The sequence below is a fragment of the Pelodiscus sinensis genome, chromosome 2 (assembly GCF_049634645.1).
Source record: "Pelodiscus sinensis isolate JC-2024 chromosome 2, ASM4963464v1, whole genome shotgun sequence".
Lineage (NCBI taxonomy): Eukaryota > Metazoa > Chordata > Testudines > Trionychidae > Pelodiscus > Pelodiscus sinensis.
Genome location: NC_134712.1, coordinates 249,253,413 through 249,269,813, shown reverse-complemented (window position 1 = coordinate 249,269,813; position 16,401 = coordinate 249,253,413). Strand labels below are relative to the sequence as shown.

Sequence of the window (16,401 nt, the reverse complement as noted above, 5' to 3'; positions counted from 1 at the left end):
GGGAAAGATTCAAATATTAGATCTGCACCCAAATTTACGAAGACTCCGCACAAAGTTACACTAAAATGTTAGGTTTGGAGAATCCCAATTTTAGTATAAACAATAGGTTGAAGGTAAAATCCAGCAAAACAAAGTACGTTGTCCTCACCAACGGTGTGATTCCTACTTGATTGTTACACTCAGACTGCTTCAAGGGACTAAGACATGTGGTGAAACTGCTAATGAATGATTCTGTGCTGCTGACATGCTTCTGAGCTATGAAGTAGCTTATGGAAAATCACATGAACACAAAAAAAAGCACTATGGCAGAAATGAAATAAAAGCAGATTCTCAACTGCAATGCATCCCTAAATGGCAGAATAAATTCAGGGAAATAAATCTGGCACAGGTGTTGGGTTTTGGATGTTAAGGACCTTGAAGCAAGTCCTGTGTTTGTCTATGCTGCCACTCTCCCCTTGCTCAGTTTAAACTGATCATTTTAATAGTGGTTTACTATGTGTTCTGTACACATCAAATCTAAAAAGCAATGTAATATTTTTATCTAAACATCTTAGTATATTGTCATCCTAGCAGATATCTTCTGCATAGCATAAGGCAAATAGATAACTTGTTTTAAACTAATTCCCTTGGACGGGAATAGTGTTTGGGTTCCTAAATCCTAAATATCTCAATCCATACAGTAGAATTATAGCTCTAATATGCATGAGTGTTCATGGACAATATTATGACATGAATACTCTAGAAAGATATGAAGGTGGGGCTTTCTATAATCCCTACCAACTAGGCCTTAACTGTGATTCTGAAATGGGCCTTTTTTATTACTATTCCTAGGTTTGGTCTTAACACCAAGAACATTATTTAGAGGGCAGCTTTATGCCTTACATGAAGTAGATTTTTAAAATGGAGCTTCCAGAAAAAAATTTTTTTTTCAATAAACCTGTATCAACATTTCAGATTTTCCTTTCTGAACCTGTCCAGGGAGATCTGAATGAATGTTTGAAAACTACATATATTTAGAATAGGATTTTTTTTAAAGCCATGAGATTAGTCTGCTAGGCATGATTGTGCTCTTTCTCTGTTTTCTCCTGTTCTTCACATCCATTCTTATTGCTTGATACCTAGTAGGTTTGGAAAGTGTACACCATACACTTAATATTTTGACAATATCAAAATGGACACTTTCCAGTAACCCACAGAAATATTCTATAACAAAACAGATTTTTTTATGCACACTCATGTTTCTTAAGTTAGATAAAAACCAACTTACATATTCGGAAGTGTTACTGTTACAGAAATGCCTTATGGGAAATGTAGTCTACTGTTTGTATTCTAATAGCGTGTTACAGTTTAGATATAAGTACCCAAAAACTAGGAAAAGTCTCTCTTCTCCCCAAACATCCCTTAAACTCTTTCAGCTATTCATATAATGCTTTGCTAGGGTTATTCACATGCATTGACTGGAGCAAAATGAGATAAATTACCTTTCTGCTGAGAAATTCTCTAACCAAAGATGCAGCCACCTCTTCTACAAAAGAGTTATCCATTTTATTCCAAGACATACAGGGGTATTCCTTACTTGATCAACATTAGCTATTAAAATTTGCTGACTTCCTAGCTCTTCCGTAGCCGCCATCCAGCCTTTAACCACTGCATTCCTGAGGCAGTCAGCTCAAATTGCAGCCTGCAGTACCCTGGTCTGTTGCGTTGTCATGGATGTGTTGCCATGGAGACGATGTGTCATCAGAGCAGGCCAGAGAACTCCTCCCCTCTGCAAAAGCAGATTTTTTCGTGCAGCTGAAAAGAACTCTTTATGTTAACGCTCAGCATGCACCAGTGTGCATAATATTTCTATTTCTATTAAAGTTCAATATATTGTAAACATCAGGTTCCAAGTAAGCTGTTTTTCACTGTATATCATAATACTCAAATCTCTGTTTACCCAACATTTTCTAAATAATTTACTAATGTATTCAATGAGAATTTGCCTATTCACTTACCTTTTCCAGGTCCACATTTAAAAGTCAACATTGGCATTAGAGCGTGGAGGTAAGGTTTTTACTTATGAATAGAAGAAACGTTTAAAGTTCTTGGAGGCATCCTAAAGGAAAAGTTTAATACCAAGGCCAGAAGGGAGGATTGTGATCATGTTGTCTGACCTTTTGTATAAAACAGAACATGGGACTTCACCAAGAGTATATATTTTAGAAAAAAATTCAATCTTGATTTAAAAATTGTCAGTGATGAGTAATCCCGCTGATTGCATTTTTGGAGAGGGTTCAGGAGGGTGTATTGTGTCCAGTTCTGGACACTACATGTCAGGAAAGATGTGGACAAATTAGAGATGGTCCACAGCACAGAAGAGGAACAAAAATGATTAAAGGTCTAGAAAGCATGACCCATGAGGAAAGACTGAAAGGGGAACCCCTGCCTCCTGAACGGCTAGTGAGTCTGGGCTGGAGACCCCTAGTCAGCAGGGGCCACAACTCTAGGGTGACACCCCAGCACAACACCAGCAGCTCCCAACAGGAGGAGGAGGAAGACACCATCACAGCGACCCAGACCCAGATGCCCAAACCCAGGAGGCCTCCCAGGCAACTTCGGACACCGGGGAAGGAACATCAGGATGTGATTGCTGTGAGGGTCCTCCACAACGCAGGGCAGGCGGGAGCAAAAGGGATGGTGCAGTGCTGTGACATGTCATGTTGATCAAAGCTGGGGGGGAAAGGGGACACACCCAGGGAGGGCCATCCTACCCCTGCACCCTCAGGGCTGCTAGGCCCCACCTGCTCCTGCAGGCAGTGATGCCAGGTGCAGGCATGGGTCGGGGATGCCGGGATTGCCTCACAGCTGCAGGGCTCTCAGTACTCTGCGGGAACCCCAACCGGGGCCTGACACTTGTCTGTGCTGCTCGGCCATGGGCTGTGTTTGGGGGGCAGGATGGTGGCCTGCACACCTTCTGGGCTCCAGGGTGGTTGTGGCTGTGGGCCGGGCCACACCATGCCTTACTGAGACACACATGAGCAGCCTCTGAACCTAGGACAAGCACTGCCTGCTGACAAGAGGAGGCATGCCCTCTCAGGGAAAGGGTGAGCATGCATGACTGACAGCTTTTCCCTCTTCTCCTCCACAGCCGGACCAGCTGACCAGGAGGGGGGCGCCATACCTGCCCCACCACCCAGATGGCCGCAGGGAACCTGTTGGCACTGGCACACCTACTTAGACCTGGTGCGCCAGCATGTTGGAATTCTGCAAAGGATGCAGGACTCAATGGAGAGGAGGCTGGAGGCAGAGGCCGAGTGGCGCCGGCACTTGCTGGATGAATTCGCCCAGCAGTGCAGGGACAGCTGCGCTGCAATCCAGGAGGCCATGGCCTTCCCCGGTCCTGTGCCCCCTCCTCAGCCTGCCCCCCCTCAGCCTCTGCCATCCCACAACCAGGTCCAGCCCCACCTCCTGCCCAGCCCCCTGCTGTGGCAGCCCGCACGCACAGCCGGATGCAGTAAGGCCTCCGGAGCCAGAGAGCCAGGGGCTCTTCCTCCAGGCAGCCCCCTCAGCCCTGAGCTTTCCTCCCCCTTTCCTGGTTGACATTCCCCTTTCCCACCAGTGACAGTAACTGAGGGACGCACTTTATTTTGTTTGCAAACAGTTTATTTTCTAAGAAAAAAAAGTTTTTTATTTTCTCTGAACAAAAGAGTTATTTTATTTTATTTTGTGCCAAAAACAACAGTGAAATAAACTGGACAAAAGTTTTCACCATCACCTGTCTCCGTTCTCAGTATGTGAGGAATGAGTACAAAGTGTGACTGTGGGGCCGGGAGGGATTTTGGGGAGGAAGGCACCGGGGGCATGGGGAAATCCCACATTTTGAAGGCCCTGGGGAAACTCAGCGGCCTCCTTGGGAGAATTTCTCCCTTAAGGCTTCTCGGATTTGCAGTCCTGACTGGTGGGCTTACCGGATGGCAGCTGTCCGAGGCTGCTCAAACTGCCTCCCCTCCATCTCAGCCTGTGTCCTCTATACAGGGAGAAAGGCCTCCCCTTTCCTCTCCACGAGGTTGTGCAGCACGCAGCATGCTGCAACAACATCAGGGATGTTGTGATTCCCCACATCCAGCTGAGTGAGAAGGCATCTAAACCTGCCCTTCAGACGCCCAAAGGTGCACTCCACCTGGAAGCGAGCCTGATTCAGGCAGGAGTTAAAGAGTTCCCTGCTTGCATCCAGGTGACTAGTGTAGGGTTTCATGAGCCAGGGCATAAGGGGGTAGGCCGTGTCGGCCACGATGCATATAGGCATCTGCACATCCCCCACTGCCAAGTTTCTGTCTGGGAAAAATGCCCCAGCGTGAAGCCTGCAGTACAGGTAGGAGTTTCGGAATATGCAGGTATCATGTGCCTGGCCTGAGCACCCGACACAAATGTCTGTGAATTGTCCCCGGTGGTCAACCAAGGCCTGCAGCACCATTAAAAAGTAGCCCTTTCTATTAATATACTGGGCTGCTTGATGGGGCGGTGCGTGGATGGGGATGTGCGTCCCGTCGAGTGCTCCACCACAATTGGGGAATCCCAGTGTCGCAAATCCAGCCACGATGGCATCCAGGTTTCCCAGGCAGACAGACCTGTGAAGCAGCTCTGAGTTGATGGCCGTGACCACCTGCAGAAAGGGACAAATAGAAACACACAGAACAGGACATTAGAGGGGTTGGCTCAGCTGATGAGAGGTGCTCCCCCCCGCACCCAAAAGTCCCCCCCCCCTCAGACAACCCCTCCCCCAACCCCCGCACCATGGCAGGTTGAGGCTGAGAGGGCTTCTATCTCTGCCACCCCATCACCAATTCCCTGTGCCTGGTCCTGACTGCCCTCCTGGACTGTACCCTGAGAGTGACTTACCTCCATCAAGACAGCCCCGACGGTAGACTTCCCCACGACAAACTGATGCCCCATGGCGCGGTAGCTGTCAGGGGTGGCCAGCTTCCACAGCGCAATAGCGATGCACTTCTCCAGGGGGATGGCAGTCCGCAAGTGGGAGTCTGGTGTTGCAGGGCAGAGGCGAGCCATACACAGAGCTCCTGGAAGGTGGCCTTCTGCATCCGGAAGTTTCGGAGCCACTGGTCGTCGTCCCACTGCTGCATAACTAGCCGGTCCCACCAGTCCGAACTGGTGTCCAGCCTCCAAACTTGCCTTTCCATAAATAAGGTCAGGGGTAAGGGCAGCAGAGCTGCAGCCTGAGCGAGGGGCTCAAAGCTGGGCTCAGAATCCAGCTCTGCCAGCAAGGTCATCATGTTCTCCTGAGCATGCAGCAGAACTTCCAGCATGACGGTGTGGGGCCATCGCCTGACCAGGGGCAGCTCAGGCTCCATGGCCAAATAAGCCAAAATAACACTCAAACAAAAGAACAAAAAAACAAAAATACAAACAAAAAACCAAACCAAACAAACAGACAAACCAGAAAATAAACTGCTGTGGTGTCCGAGAAAGCAGGGCAACAAGAGCCAAAAAAACTGCAGCAGCTTTGCTTTCCCTCTGAGATAGGCAAGCCAGAAGCAGGAGCAAAGCAATGGCTGTCCAGGAGGATCCCTTTAAGCACGCATCTCTGCAGAGACCATGCAGCAGTGCCTGGGCTTTAAGGCTGCTCTTGTGACCTTCCAGAAGCACTTCCAGGTGCCGCCTTCTGTCGATAGAGCGTCCCACAGTCTGGACTCTCTTTATCGACAAAGCTGATCGCTTTGTCGACAAAGCGATGTAGTCTGGATGCTCTTTGTCGACAGAAGTTTTGTCGACAGAATCTGTCGACAAAAATTCTGTGGATGGAAGCCTGTAGTCTAGACATACCCCTAATGTGTGAAATGTGGTGTCCCACTGGGAGGAGTGTGGTTGGGGGTAGAAGTTGGAAGGATGATAGGATAGGCTCGTTGATGTGAAAGTCCAACTTAATTTTCAGTACAAAGGATGGTTGGGGTTGGAGTATAACTCATTGGCTCGTAAATATTATATATGGAGGAGTGGCAGAGAGTGAGGTGAGATTTCCCACCCATTGTGCAGATGTTATTGCTAAGAAAAAGGCAACCTCGGTGGTCAGTAGCGACAGAGGACAGGTCATCAAGTGCTCGAAGGGAGGTTGCATCAGGACATCCAGGACAAGTTCTAAGTTCCATGGGTGAGGTGGATCTCTGTGTGGCGGGTAAAGATTTGCTACTCCTTTCATAAACCTCCTGGACATTGGATGAGTGAATACGGAATACCTGTCTTAGCTATCGAAAGGCAGTGATCGCAGCAAGGTAAACCGTGAGCGAAGATAACACCAGACTGGAATTCCTTAAATGCAGGATGTAGTCGAGAATGCGGTGGATGGGGGCCGAGGTCGGATCCAAACTATTATGCACGCACCAAGAGCAGAACCTCGCCCATTTGTGGATGTAAGTAGACCCATTGGTGGGCTTTCTACTCTGGAGCAGGATCTGTTTCACCTGTTGGGAGCACATCATCTCCGAGTCCCGGAACCAGCTAAGAACCATGCTGTTAGATAAAGGTGGTCGGGTTGAGGATGCAGTACTGTTCCTTACTCCTAGGTCAGCAGGTTGTGGCGTCTGGGAAAGTGATAGGGTGTATGCGGTGACATGCGAAGAAGGTAAAGCAATCAAGTCTGACTCGGCCAAAATGGGGCTATGAGGATTACTGTTGCCTTGTGCCTGGAGATCTTTTCCAAGACTCTTGGTATCATGGGAGTCGGGGAAAGGCATACAACAGATGAATGCTTCAGTCCAGGAGGAATGTGTCCCCAGGCAGCCTCAACCAACGTCGCTCTCAAACAGTAATATTGGCACTTCTCATTCTGGTGTGTGGCGAATAGATCTATGGAGGGTACGCCCCAGAGGCAAAAGACTTCATGCAGCACCCGGGGGTTTAGTTCCCACTCGTGGTTCGTAACAAAGTACCTGCTGAGTGCACCTGACCTTGCCAGGTAGTGTTGCACAGGGAATGCTGCAACGTTTAATTTTAACCTAATTAAGACTAAAATAGGCCACTCTGACTAAAAGTTGTTAAATGTCCCTGGATTCAGAAGTGAGGAACGCCTGATAAATCTGTATCAATCACCGGTGATTTCTTTAATAAACAGGCAGACGCCAAATAAGGCAGGGCCAAACCATATATTGTCAGAATTGTTCAAAAACAGTATACACGGTGTAGAAACCACTTCATATTTAGCTAGAAGCCATTCTGTATAACAAAAGCCATTTCAGTTTCTTGTGTCTGCACGAGGGAGTGAACTGGCCTTCACCGAGGTGAAGAGAGACCAGAGGGATGCGCTGTTGGAATGTGTTAATGAACTATTTTGAGCTGAAGCTCGAACTCCCTTTTAACCTGTTTCTTTCTATGCTGATAATAATTCCTCTTTGAAGTTCTCTTTGATTTCTTGCCCTGACGTCAGACTTGTTTGGTTAAGGGTATAAAATACTAGGATTGATTGTATTAGCCAGCCTTACTGGGCCCGACTTTGCTGGGACCACGTTTGGCTCACTTTGCTTTTATTGGCCAATAAAACTGTCTGTTTAGCCGCCTAAACTGAGTGAGGGTGTGTCTAGACTACATGCCTCCTTCGACGGAGGCATGTAGATTAGCCAGATCGGAAGAGGGAAATGAAGCCGCGATTAAAATAATCGCGGCTTCATTTAAATTTAAATGGCTGCCCCGATCTGCCGATCAGCTGTTTGTCGGCAGATCGGGGGAGTCTGGACGCGATGCCCCGACAAAGAAGCCTTTCTTCATCGACACAGGTAAGCCTGGTTTCACGAGGCTTACCTGTGTCGATGAAGAAAGGCTTCTTTGTCGGGGCATCGCGTCCAGACTCCCCCGATCTGCCGACAAACAGCTGATCGGCAGATCGGGGCAGCCATTTAAATTTAAATGAAGCCGCGATTATTTTAATCGCGGCTTCATTTCCCTCTTCCGATCTGGCTAATCTACATGCCTCCGTCGAAGGAGGCATGTAGTCTAGACACACCCTGAGGCGTTTGCTTTGACAACGGGAAATGATTAACAGAAATACAAACCCACCCTAGCCTTAGAAGAAAGGAGACAGGAAATCCCTCAAACAGAAGGAAGTATACATTACAAATGGTTGATGTACAGTTGTTGCTCACAACCTGCAACGCCGCAGCTAATGTTAAGCCTTAGCGGAGGATCACTGAGGAGATCCCTGGAAACCGGTATTCAGGCCTTTCCGACACAGGACCGTCCAGGAATCCTTGACCTCTCGGAATATAGTTCTCCACTGGATCCAGGGGCGAATGACTCTTCAGTACATTCACTTAGTCCAAATGGCGGTGACACAAATATTCAACTGCCATTGTCCCCGGCTTCAATTCCCAAATGTGGGACTTTTCCACACGCAGGTGGCCCACAGGATAGCTATACAGCTGAGCCCAAACTACTACACTCACGATGATGATAAAACTTAACCAATCTCACTCACTCATACGTACATAGACGCAGACAAGACAGGGTAGACGAACCAAATGGACAAATGAACCAAACACTCCAGCGAACGAGACAAAATGAACAAAGAATCAGAACAGAATGGAACAGAGAGGTTTTATTAACATTTGGACGGTAAAAGGTTCATGGGTGTTGAGTGCATAATTTGGTGACGTGTGCATAGATTCAACAGGGTGATGTGCACCTAAAAAGGGCTATGTGCAGTTTCTGGGGGGCAAGTGCACAATATTTGAGCAGGGTGCAAAGCTGAGGAATGAGTGCAAACACTGGCTTTGGTGGGAACACTCTTCTCCCTGTTTTCATGGTCACACAAAATGGAACCCACTTTTGGATTGAAAGTTTTATTTATTTTTTTTATGTTTGGAGTTTAGGTTTAGTAATGTAGTAACGTAAGGTAGTATATAATCATATTTAATATTGTAGTAAGTTAAATCTTTTAGTTAAGTATATATCTCCTATATTTCCTTGTTCTAAAGTGTAGTGAGTAAAGAGAGAGAGTTTTGGTCTTATGTCTGTGTTAATGAGACCAGAGCAGTGTTTCCCAAGTGGTGTTCCGCAGAACCCTGGGGTTCTGCGAAGTGAAAATAAGCTTTCCATGAGAAAATTCCATTACAGTAACATTTTATGATTAAATAAAATAATCATTAATATTATGTGATTTTTGTTTTTAAATACATGCAATTAAACTATAAATGTTGATCTCATGACCTTGTTTAGCATTTGTTTATTATTATTCTTACTTATTTGTGGTCTACTTTTTCAGCTTCATATATTAGACTGTTATTGGGGGTTCTGTAAAATTCTTTCGAGTTTAAAAGGGTTCCGTGGCCAAATAAAATTGGGCAACACTGGACTAGAGGAATGTTGAAGGCTAAGGCCTTACTTGTTTGCTTTACAATGCCTCTTTGCTTTGCCCAGTGCAGATATTGATGTTATGCCCTTCCTCGAGAGTCCTTGTAAAAGATTCTGTAGTCCCCTTACTAAAGGTGCCTCTGCTTATTTAATGAGAAGACCCCGTGTGCTGCAATTCAGCCTCACAGACTACAATTCCCACGAGCCCTTGGGAAAAACAGGAAGGAAGTGACTCTTGTGTGGGAGATCGGGGGTCTCTCCACGTGCACGAGAAGAGAGGCCTAGCAGTCTGGGACTCTGCCCTTGGATTTTGGAACAGAAGGGGAGCCAGGCTGCTGTGGAGAAGTTTGATCGAGTCCAGAGCTGTTAGAGTGCTGCTACAGACTGGGACTAGATGCCTTTGGAACTGGGATCTAGCAGGCTGCTTCTGATAGGCACAGCATGAGACTGTAAGTAATTGGGCCTTTTTGGGAAAGTGCTGCCTGGGACAGAGCTGCTGCCTAGCTTGGACCCTCATACACACTGCCTACCGAGAATCTCCATTACAGCTGCAGTTCTTCACGCGCGCCCACGCAAGCAAGAGTCTGGGACTCTGAATCCAGAGGTGTGCACACCACTCTGGGGTGGGATCAATATTGGCAGTGCAAATGCTAGATATATACGTTCAATTATTGTTGTGCACTTTGTTAATGTTATTCATTGTTAATCTGCTAAACCCTGTTTATTTAAGTTAAGTAAAGATTGTTTATTTTAATGTAATCTATTAGATGTATATGATTTGTAGTTGTTGTTCTGGAATTAGATCCAGATTATTGCTGGAATGAGTTTATTCCTGGAGGCTCTCAAGGCATACCAGTAAGTGTGTACAAGGCCAGCCACATGGAAGCACCGCCATTGTATGTTCTTTATGAGCAAGGGATTGCAGCAAGGGGGTGGATAGGGTTTTTCCCAACTAAACAACACCACCACTGGAGTGCTCAGGAGCTCCTTTTATGTTAAAACCTGTGAGTGTGACCTGCTCCCGAGTAACCCGGGGAGGAAAAAGGGGGTTACAATTACTTATGTGTGAATGTAGCATGTATGTGTCGAGATAAAGGTGCAAGTTATTGCTCAGAAACAGATGGCCAAAAAAGGAGGGGTGAGCATGGGTGAAAACTAGACAACCCGGAGTCAAGGAAGAACCATCTATAATCATCAATGTGTACCCCTATTCACAAGATGTTTGGAGTATTGACAGATTGATAGCCTTAAAGCGGAGCTAGCATCCCTGAAAGATGATTGATTACAGGATAAGCTTTGGAAAATGTTTTTGGGAACACTGACATCAAAAAGATAACACTGCAGTCACAGGCTGACACAGCGGAATCCATAGACTTCAACAGAGAAAAGGATTATAAAAGTAGGGTGCTTTGCTATGGAACTGTGAGTTCGTCTTGCCCCGCAACTCCAGAGGAGCATCGGATCGATCGACTGACAAAGGCCCTTGATGTAGCTGCGTTTGATCTAGCTGACCACTAGATTGATACAAACTCTGGACTGGTAACTATGACATCATCTGGTGGGACTGTGTATGCATGGTGTTTGTGTGTGTGAGTGATTGAAAAGCATATGCAACTGTTGTATTCTCAATAAATGCGGCGTACTGCCTTTTCCCCTATAAAACAGGGGTTCCCAAACTTTTTGAGATGAGGACCAGTAAATCCATTCACGAGCTTTTGGAGGACCGGTAACATTCATTTGCATATCTGCATATTCATTAAGCAAATGATGAATATGTAAATACGTTTCTGGTCCTCCTGAAGCCATCAGTGCCAGCTTTAGCAAAACTTTTGATACGGTCACCCACAATATTCTTGCCAGAAAGTTAAGGGAATATGGATTGGATAAGTGGACTGTAAGATGGATAGAAAGCTGGCTAGACCAGGGTTTCCCAAACTTTTTACTTTAGTTGAAATCCATTTTTTTAGTACTGTTTTTTGCAGCTCAAAAATATAAATGCATATTAAGAAAAAGAATGAAAAATGAATACATTTTCACTTTGTATTATTTATTCACAATAATAACAGTACATAACACAAATCTTAATTAAAATTTAACCAGTAGAATTTTAACAGTTGTAAAGTTTGTTTATTTATAATTGAATGAGTTGAATATAAGTCATTTGTGTGCACTTTATAACTTTTAAATAACTAAAAAGAGAACTAATGGGAAGAGTGATGTTGTTTTGCATCACATAGCAACTTTGTCAGGAGCAAAAGAAGAAAGTTTTATCCTCAAATCTGGTTCAACATTCAATCTATTTCTATATTTTTTTTTGAAGAAAACCAAAGACGAGAAACTAGATTCACACTTATATGTCGTGACGAAAGGCATTAAGAATTTGACTGCTTTCTCAGATAAATGTGAATATTCATTTCTGCAGCTCAACCAAAAATCAATCAAGGAGAGTTTATCAAAGTTCTCTTTTAAGGCAGAGTCACAGGAAAGTTCAATTAATGAATCCACTTCTGATGCACTCAGTTCTTCATTTTCGGTGTAAATAGTAAACGGGTTCTTAATCCACATTTTACTGGCATCAATTGGAGGAAAATATTCATTTAAACTTGATGTTAGCCCCAAAAGGTGTTCTTGGATTGCTGCAGAAATTGCATCTGAGATACTAGTTTCAGCATATTTTTCTTGTAATTCAGTTAAAGTACAAAAATACTTAAAGTTTCTCTTGTTAACTCGCTGTGACCATCAACAAAGTTTTTTAATTGTTGCCTCAACTTTTTCGTGAACTTTGAAAATATTAATTTTAGTGTCTTGTAAATTCAAACTTAAATAATTTAAAAGACAAAATATGTCACATAAGTAAGCCACCATTGTTAACCAATCAAACTCATAAAACCTGTCTTTAAATGTAAATATAACATCTTTTGCCAATGGAGGGTGTCGCTCAAAGAACAATAAAACTTCATCCTTCATTTCAAAGATTTGTTTCAAAATGTTTCCTTTCGACAGCCATCGAATCTCACAGTGTAGTAAGAGATGCTCATGTTCACTGCCTAATTTGTTGCACAAAGCAGTAAAGATTCTGGAATTCAAAGGACGAGCTTTTATATAATTTATAAACTTTTCACACATTCTTGAAGAGTGGAACTCAAAAGTGATGGCATAGTTTTCACAGCTAATGCCTCTCTGTGAATACTGCAGTGCACCCATACACAGTCAGGCGCTACATCTCGAATCTGCGAGACAAACCCAGTGCAAGACCCTGCCATTACTTGAGCCCCATCACTGCTCTGTCCAACACACTTTTTCCATTCAATATCGCTTTGAATAATAAAATCATTGATTAGCTTGTTACCCTGGGTCTGCAGATTCAAAATGGAGTCTGAGGAGTCTCATTATCTTTCCCGCCAAAAACCTGAAGGAAGAAGCCTTTGCACTCCTCACTATGCCCTGTGTGCGCACCCCTCCTTATGCACACGGCCCTTTTCCTTATGCACCCGGCCCACTATCTTTGCACACCACTCGCTAGGTTATTTTCCCGCCTTAAGTTCTTTATAAGCTCCCTTTGAAGAACATTCATGTTCTTTGGCTCTTCTATGTCCGTATATGTGTGTCGTCGGTGTTTCCTGAGGAGGCCAAGGTTCCAGCCTACGATTGAATTGAGACTGCCCATTTCTTAGGGATATTATTTTAAAGAGTAGGGGAAGCCTTCTACTATAACTCGAGACTTGGGACTTATAACCAGACGTCTAGCTCTTTGGACATTAACATTCGGACAAGATCCGGTGCTTATCCTGAGCAGTAGATCAGACGAGGGCGAGGACCCGCGCAGCTCCAGGATCCGGACAAACAACGAATATCAAAGGATCGCTCCGTTAGTCCTCCCTTAAAGCTTAAAATTAGCTGAGAGGTTGTAGGTCACGGACATCAATCGCCGTTCTATGTAATGTATAACCTTGTGTGTGTGGGACTGCACTATCTTCTCTTTTCTTGGGTTAGGATGGGACAGTTATAGTTGCTGTATTTGCTGATGTCTGGTTATAAGTCCCAACATCACCTGCCAGGAGATTCCACTGCTATAGTCGGGAGGGATGGCGGGGGCATGGGGTACGGCCATGCCGTAGTGGATTGCGTGCGTGATGTGTGATGTGAGGATGGCCATGGAGTCAGCCATCTTCGTGCACTGGGCCTGGAAGGCGCCCCAGGCCTCCTGCCGCCATTGTAGGTTCCCCTGGACGTGCTCCCGAATGGAGCCCTGTATTGCCTCCACCGCCTGGACGTGCCGGCGAAGGAGCTGGTCCTGCTGGCGGAGCCTGCGTTTGCGTGGTTGGCCAGCTGGGGGTGCCGCTGCTGCCGGACTGGAGGGTCCCCGGCTTGTGCTTGGTCCCCCTGCAGGAAAGAGAAGAAAGGATGGGTCAGTCAGGCAGGCCGGCCGCTGTCCCCACACCTCATGCCCTCCACCCCTGAGCCCAGGTGACCCCACAGTTGTGTGGCTTGGGCCCACTCGGTTCCCCTCCTGCCCCCCATGTTGTATGTTTGCAAGGAGGACCGCCCCTGGAGTAGGGTCCTCCTCCATGTATTGTAACCACCGGTCTGTGTCCTGGCCCCATGGAGGGCGGGAGGGTGCTTGTGTTGTGTTCACCTGTGGAACTCCCTGCCGGTGGAGACTGTGAAGCCTTGGGCTAATCACTGGTGTTTGACAGGGAGCGAGATGCATCCCCACACAGTGCCTGGGAGCACATCTGGCAGAGGTGGTCTGGGCTCTCAGATCCCCATCGCGTGGGATATCTCCTGGACGGAACCAGAAGAGTGACTGGGGGGGGGGGGGAAGGCGTCCCATCCTTGCAGCAAAACTCAGGGCGGCCCTAAGGGCGGCCCGAGCACTTCCCCCCCCTTCTCCCTACCACTATCCCTCCCACAACCCTGGTAGCCCAGGGACATGTGTGGCCACAGTGGGACTTCCCTCGGGGAGCCAGCCAAGGCACCGGGAGCAGGCGAGGGGCTCGGTGGGGGCCATGGTCACAGGGCTGTGACGCTGCGGTTTACCCAAGAGCAGCTGGCTGTACCTCACAGCCAAGCATGGGACAATGTGCCGTTCTCCATGCTGCACCCTTAGCGGAGATGTGTGCTCTGGGCTGAGTCCCTGGTGCTCTGGCCGGTTCCAGCCGGCATCCACCCTTCCCCCTGGTCCCGCCGACGTGTGTGAGCAGCATTGTCCCAGGCATGCACTGCAGCTGCCTGCCACGGCCACGTGCCACTTGGTCACCAGGCTGCATGTGGTTGCACGTGCTGCTTGCTGCCTAATGCTACACAGCGTGCAGCTCACGTGGCCTGAGTGACATGCTCTCCCTTCCCTGCCCCCTGCCCTTGTGAGTGCAAAATGCAAGACTCACCGGTGGATCATTCCCCGGCCTCGGAGGAGCTGCTGGAGGGGGCCTTCTGGGTGGCAATGCTGGCCTCCTCCCCCGAAGCACCGCTGCTGTCCTCTCCCTCCCCTGCCTCGGTGGTTCAGATGACCGGGGGGGGGGAGGGGGGCGCTGGCAGGTGTCTACCGGCACGTCTGGGCTTTGCGGGGCTGGCTGGCCAAGGATGGCATGCAGCTGGTCATAGTGTGGGCAGGTGTCTGGTCCTGCCTACCTGCCCTTGCTGGCCCGCACGTACCCGAGCTGCAGCTCCTTGACCTTTGCCCGGACTTGGTCAATGTTCGGGGCAGGGTGTCCACTCTGGGCTAGTGCTTCGGCCATTCGGCCGAAGATATCGGCGTTGCGGCGCCGGGACCGTGTATCGTGGAGGCCCTCCTCCTCCTGCCAGAGGTCAAGGAGGGTCTCCAGCTCCCTGGGGATCCAGGACGGAGCCCGTCTTTTGCTGTCCCTGGGGGCCTCCTGAGCTGGGGGTGCAGGTGGCTCACCACCCAGAGCTGCCATGGCTGAGCTGTGATTGCTGCTGGGCACAGCAGGGGCAACGTGGCAGACCTCAGTCACAGGTCTGAGGCACTGTCCTGCCACATGCTCTCAGCAGCCTGCGTGTTAAGAGCTCGGATTACCAGGAAGTCCAGGGCTCCTACGGGGTCTCCAGGCGTCCAAACCGCTTTTTTCCGTTTATTCTGCTTTTTTGGAAACGTGTTAGCTAGCTGTCTACACTGGCCCTTTTGCACAACAGTTTTTCAGAAAAAGGACTTTTGCCTGAATGGGAGCAGCAAAGCTTTTCTGGAAAAGCAGCTGATTCGGCACAGTAGATCGTCATTGCTTTTGCGGAAAATCAAGCAGCCAGTGTAGACAGCTGGCAAGCTTTTTCCGGAAAAGCGGCTGATTTTGTGGAAAATCTTGCCAGTCTAGACACAGCCTGTATGATTTCTATAGCTGGTATAGGGCAATTTGTTCAGCAGAGTGATGTAAGCTTCGTTATAATTGCATCATCCATGACTTCTAGGAATAACATGATGCAATTCATATCATGTATGATGCAATACCAGCTTCAGATTGCATCATTCATTGTTTTGCCTAAAAAGCAAGTACTGTCCAAACCCAGTCATAGATTTATTCATAAATCCAGTCAAAGATATATTTTAGTCATTTCTGGTTTAAACTGAGATCCCTTCCCTTTATAATTCACTTGTCCTCCGCCATTCGCAAGTCAAGGGTCGCATATACTGACCCAATAGCATATCTTGAAAACTAGAGCCAATCAACAATTTTAATCTTCATTTTCGTTCTCAGTGACCCAGAATTGGTAAAGTTTGACTACATTTATTTCAGAAGCATTTTGGCTGTAGAGCAGTCAATGCAGAAAGTATTAACCTTTCACCAACAGTATGCGGGTAACCTGTCTCGGCTATTAGTTTTGAAACCTCATATGAAGCCAACGCAAAGTTTTAATTTGAAGAGCCATTGAAAGTGCACTTTTCATGCTTTTTTTAGCAAAAGCTAATTCATTTCTCTTATTTATGAAAAAATCTATGGGCTTACTCGCATATTCTTGATGTTTGCATTCCAAATGGCGTTTCAGTTTTGATGGTTTCATGCACTCGTTGGATAGTTCTGTTTGACAGATTAGGCATAATGGCAAGTG

The 16,401-nt window shown here is 46.9% G+C and overlaps 1 protein-coding gene across 3 annotated transcripts in view; it reads right to left on the bottom strand.

Moving 5' to 3' along the window:
- Positions 1 to 1,705, bottom strand: part of MINDY4 (MINDY lysine 48 deubiquitinase 4) — a 114,273-nt gene extending 112,568 nt beyond the window's left edge. For all 3 annotated transcript variants that reach the window (XM_006120581.4, XM_025183364.2, XM_006120582.4), the window contains exon 1: positions 1,482 to 1,705. In XM_006120581.4, coding sequence (XP_006120643.2) covers positions 1,482 to 1,559 — 78 coding nt within the window. In that variant the 5' untranslated portion in view covers positions 1,560 to 1,705. The remainder of the gene's footprint in view (positions 1 to 1,481) is intronic.
- Between the last annotated feature and the right edge of the window lie 14,696 nt (positions 1,706 to 16,401).